This window comes from Equus przewalskii, chromosome 30 (genome assembly GCF_037783145.1).
Source record: "Equus przewalskii isolate Varuska chromosome 30, EquPr2, whole genome shotgun sequence".
NCBI lineage: Eukaryota > Metazoa > Chordata > Mammalia > Perissodactyla > Equidae > Equus > Equus przewalskii.
Window position 1 is genome coordinate 65,658 of NC_091860.1, and position 5,411 is coordinate 71,068.

At 37.2% G+C, this 5,411-nt stretch overlaps 1 protein-coding gene across 1 annotated transcript; it reads left to right on the top strand.

The window, feature by feature from the left end:
* The first annotated feature begins 1,533 nt into the window (after positions 1 to 1,533).
* On the top strand, positions 1,534 to 2,554 carry LOC103544796 (olfactory receptor 2AJ1-like). Its single transcript, XM_008511593.2, has one exon. It carries the CDS (start codon positions 1,601 to 1,603, stop codon positions 2,552 to 2,554), a length of 954 nt encoding a protein of 317 aa, XP_008509815.2. The 5' UTR covers positions 1,534 to 1,600.
* Positions 2,555 to 5,411: the final 2,857 nt, after the last annotated feature.

Genomic DNA, 5,411 nt, shown 5'->3' on the forward strand with positions numbered 1-5,411 from the left:
GATGTGGGTGTACATCTTAGCATACACATTTTATTCAGAAGCGGTTATTGCTCGAATGGGGTGGGGTATGCCTAGAAAACATAATTATGGACTATTTTTTTATTTACATTAAATTTTCTTAATATGAAATGGCCTACATGATTTATTACAATGTTACTCTGTTTCATTCTCTTAACCACAGTCTAAGTTGCCATAAAATAAAGTGGCAATTTTAGGCTCAAAAAAGTTCATGTAGAGAATAATTAGTGAACAAAGGTTAATTTTTGCACTGAAGTGACTGACTGAAATCATTGATTTCTTCTTTCAAGTGGTAAACACTTTGCATATATATACTTTTCTTCCTTTTTTTCTGAAGAAGGTTGGCCCTGAGCTAACATCCGTGCCCACCTTCCTCTACTCTATATGTGGGACACCTGCTATAGTATGGCTTGATAAGCAGTGCATAGGTCCACACCTGGGATCCAAACTGGCAAAGCCTGGGCTGCTGAAGCAGAGTGTGTGAACTTAACTGCTATGCCACTGGGTGGGCCCAATACTTTGCATATATATAAAGACACAAAATCTTAAATTACACAGTAAAAGTTTCTTTGAAAGAATCTTACATCCAAAGACTCTTGGCTTTTATTCATATTGAAGGATAGATAATATACACCAAATTTGCAGAAATAATTATAAAGCAAATATTGAAGTAACCACTATCCATGTAAAACGATATTGTTAGCATCTATGATTCCTCAGAAAGAATTAATAAAATATAGTTTAATTTACATAAGTTAATAAAACTGACAAAAATATTCTTATAATGACTATTGATTTTGAATGAATTAAATATTTCTTTTTTTAGATTTAAAATATAAGAGATGTTTCAAGTTATCAATATAGATTAAGTTAAATTGATTTACAGTGCTTCGTTATTATTTTTGGATAGACTTAGAAACAATACATTCCATTTTCTTTAAATTTTATCGAAATAAATATTGCATGAGAAAATAAAGTTCCATGGCCCATTTATTTAGTCCTGCATTTCACAAATATTATTCCCAGCCACTGTTCCAGGCATTTGGTTTGTATAGTGAACAAAATAAAGATCCGCCATCATCAAGATTAAATTCTGGTGAGTGAGATGACTATAAAGAAAAAATATAGTTCATAACTTTATTATTAAATATGCTGGAAGGTTAAAAGTGCTTTGCAAAAGGTAAAATGAGCACAGTAAGGAGGGCCAGGAAAGTGGTGTTGTTAGTGGGAGCATCGTGATTATAAACAGTGTATTCTGGGGTAGAGCTCTTGGAGAAGGTGATATTTGGGAAAAGACTGGACTTGAGAAAAGAATATGGAATCAAGAGTTTGTGACTCTACATAGAGCTGGTGCCCACTCAATATCATGAATATTATCACCTGATTCAAACAAATAAATGCCCATCTTCTTGAACATGCACACTTTGAAAGCTGGTTAAGAGTCCTTAGACTTTCATGGCAAATTATGCATCACCAGCTCTCTTGTATTATGCAGATATATGGAAATGAGCTTGAGATTTCCAGTACTTTTTATCCCTTTGCTCTTATTTATATATTTTTTTTTTAGGTAAAGGGAAAATTCATGATGGGACTTGAGAATCACACTTACAGCAGCGACTTCATTTTGATGGGACTATTCTTTTCTTCCAAAACAAATATGCTTTTCTTTTCCTTTATATTGATTATTTTTATTATGACTGTAGCACAAAATACAGTCATGATTCTCCTTATCCACAGAGACCCACGGCTTCATACTCCAATGTATTTCCTGCTCAGCCATCTCTCTTATATGGATATCTTGCATACTTCCAATATTGTTCCCAAAATGGTCACTAACTTTATATCATGCAGCAGAACAATTTTTTTTTTTTTTGCTGGTTGTGGCTTCCAGATATTTCTATCCATCACCCTCTTGGGTGGTGAGTTCCTTCTCCTGGCAGCAATGTCCTATGATTGCTATGTAGCCATCTGCCACCCACTGCGCTATCCCATTCTTATGAATGACTATGCCAGCATTCTCATGCCTACAGGGTCCTGGTTTGTTGGGACTCTCAACTCCATAGTTCACACAGCTTACACACTCCATCTTCCTTTCTGTGGCTCAAGAGCTATTGATCACCTTTTCTCTGAAGTCCCTGCAATGTTGAAATTGTCCTGTGTGGACACAACACACTATGAACGAGGAGTTTATGTAAGTGACATCATTTTTCTGCTCATCCCTTTTTCCCTAATCTTTGCTTCTTATGTCCAAGTTCTCCTTACTGTCCTCCAAATGAAATCATCTGAAGCACAGAAAAACTTGTTTTCCACCTGTTTTTTCCACATGATTGTGGTCATAATATACTACGGGCCATTTATTTTCACATATATGAGACCTAAGTCATACCACACTCCAGGCCAGGATAAATTCCTGGCCATATTCTACACCATCGTCACTCTCACACACAACCCAATTATCTACAGCTTTAGGAATAAAGATGTTTTGGGGGCAATGAAAAATATGCTTAAGGGGCTGGCCCGGTGGCCGAGTGGTTAAGTTCACGCGCTCCGCTGCAGGCCGCCCAGTGTTTCGTCAGTTGGAATCCTGGCCTCAGACACGGCACTGCTCATCAAACCACGCTGAGGCAGCGTCCCACATGCCACAAACTAGAAGGACCCACAACGAATAATATACAACTATGTACTGGAGGGCTTTGGGGAGAAAACGGAAAAAAAAATCTTAAAAAAATGCTTAAAAATAACTTTATGCATAAAAATAGAAAAGCAATGCTTGATCTATGCGTTTTATGTATTTCTATATTCAATACCTAGAAGAAATCCATCATTAGTTTCTCCTGAGAAGAAAATTAAAGTCTCCATCTCTCTAAGTATGGAAAGAAGTGGATATTTCCAAACTTTTGATAAAGTTTTCACATGCAATTGCTTTGTAAATACATACCTCATAGGATGTGCTATTCCCCCTGAGATCCTAGTTACAATCAACCAAGATCCTTATAAAAGGTAAATGATGACCAATGTCTTCCAGCTATTCCCAGCAAAATTTGAAAAATTTGTAAGAATTGTTTTTTTAATACAGCTAGACAGAGATTATAGAACAAATGTATTTCCATAAAATTATCTCTAATTTTTTGAAATGTAGTAAAATTATACTTAAACATGACCAAGAGCTGGGCAGGTATCTAGGATGTCAATGTAACTGGCTATAATAATATGAATATAATTATTTTATAATGGAGAGAATACTGTATTCATCAAGATATCTACCATGAAGAATACTGAATGCAGAACCAAAAGGTCACTTTGTCGTGTTGTGTAGGTAAGTAGTGGTGTAAAGTCAGAGAGGAGGGGTCGTCCATGGGAGTCAACATAAGAAACAAGGTTTTAATTAACTTTTGACTTTGTTGCATTCTTGTTTGCATTGTTTACTTTTATATTTTAGAGAAATGGAAATATGAGATCAGAGATAAATTTTTCTTTAATAAAATGAATTTTGTACCTTAGTAACTGTCTTTCTACATATTTTGCCCACTGCAGTTACTAATTTTTTCTTTAAATAAAGATTGAATATGTAAAATGTTGAGAGTTTCTATCCTATTAGCTTGCCTAGGATATTTTCATAACTCTTAAATTGAGTCATCTCCAAGGTCTACACTTACTTTTTTCATTATACATAGTGTTGCTTCCTAATATCTGCTTACTCCACACCCTTTTCCTCTTCTCTCTAGTGACCCGTGACAAGATTAGATGCCCTTCCCCTTGAACAGAATGTACCCATGAGTATGTCTGTAACTATATCATGATGATCTCATTCTCTAACTTTCTCATGGTGTATTTCTTGAGAAAGGGACTATGTACACATCCTAGTGTTTCATATCTTATAATATTTCCATCAACAATTAAATGTGAGGCCTACCATCAATATGATTTAATTTTCCATTTAAAATTTGGTGTTTGGATTCCAAAAAGAGTAACCCATCCAAAACTGGCATTCAATCATTTCATCAATGATGAAGTTTTCTTTCTGAGGATGTAGTTATAAAATGGGTTACAGGAAATTTAAAAAATATATTAAAAACTAAAGAATAGCATATACTATCTTTGCAGAAAATGAAAGTAAAACATATTTACTAATTTGATAGGAGTGTACTGATACATTTTATATACCAGTAAGTGCAAGATAGAATAAGCACTTTTATCTTCTCCATGAACTCTAACTTATATCACCTTCACTCACCATTTTTAAGGACTCTAAGAAGGGGTGGACATGAATTCATAAAAATGGTGACAAAGGTTATTCCTGACCTTAGGACGTTCCACAAGACCAACTTGCAACTATTCACAGAGAAGACAATATTGTGAGGGCTCCAGAACATGAAGGTGGAGAAGAAGCACCACCCTGAACCACAGAGTTGAAAAAAGACGACATTAGAAGAGTAAGATGAAAGTCTACACTCCAACCACTTTGTCCCTTCCCCCAGGCTGATATGGCATCACACTGAGAGCACCCTTCTGGGCATATGATTTCCTCAATAGGAAAAAGAAAACCCAAAGTTGTCATGTATTCCCCCCCACTAACATGGGTCTCTTATCAGCAGGCCCACTCCACCCTATCTCATGAAGATCATGGAGGCAATCAGCAGGGTTTGACCACTGGATATCAGCTTGTGATGGAGAATGGAAGTGGTGCATCAATTAACACTTGGATCTTGGCAAACTGAATTCCTACACACAGTGATGTATAAGTATAAATCCTAACCAGTAGCTATGCACATTGCAGAGAGAGATGGTGGCTCTGCCTGATGAAGCAAGTTCATTGGCATTTGTGCTTTATTTGGGTCTCTAAAGGTGAGCCTTTTGGGTCTTGAAGCCTGTTCTTCCACCCCATTCATTTATGGAAACTAATCCCAGCTCCAATTACTGCTGAGTGTATATTCCTGGCCCTACATGACAAAGAAGCCTGGCTGTAGCACCTGGAAAGCTGTGTAGCCCAGCAGCACTGGGAAAGCAGAGAGCCCAACCTATGGTACTTCCTGAATAAAGAGGCAGAATTGTGGCCCTGTCTATCCAGGGAATTTGCTGTGCAGTTCTGGCTGATTTCAGACCACAAACAAGACTTTGGAGCCTGTTCTGCCACTTAGCACAGGACCAGAAGTTAATTGACAGCCCTATTTTATCTAGGGTACAGTCCTCAGCCCCGCTCCAACCAAGAAACCTGGCAGAGCACCCAGAAAGCTGCATGGCACAGTAGCACTTGAGCAGAGAGCCTGGTTATTGGTTATGGTCATCTGCAGAGCCAGTTTTGGGACCTTGTCTGGCAAAGGTGCATGGTGCACAGTTATGCCTGATTCAGAACCTCAAACAATGAGCTTTTCTTGCTTTGGAGGCTGTTTGCT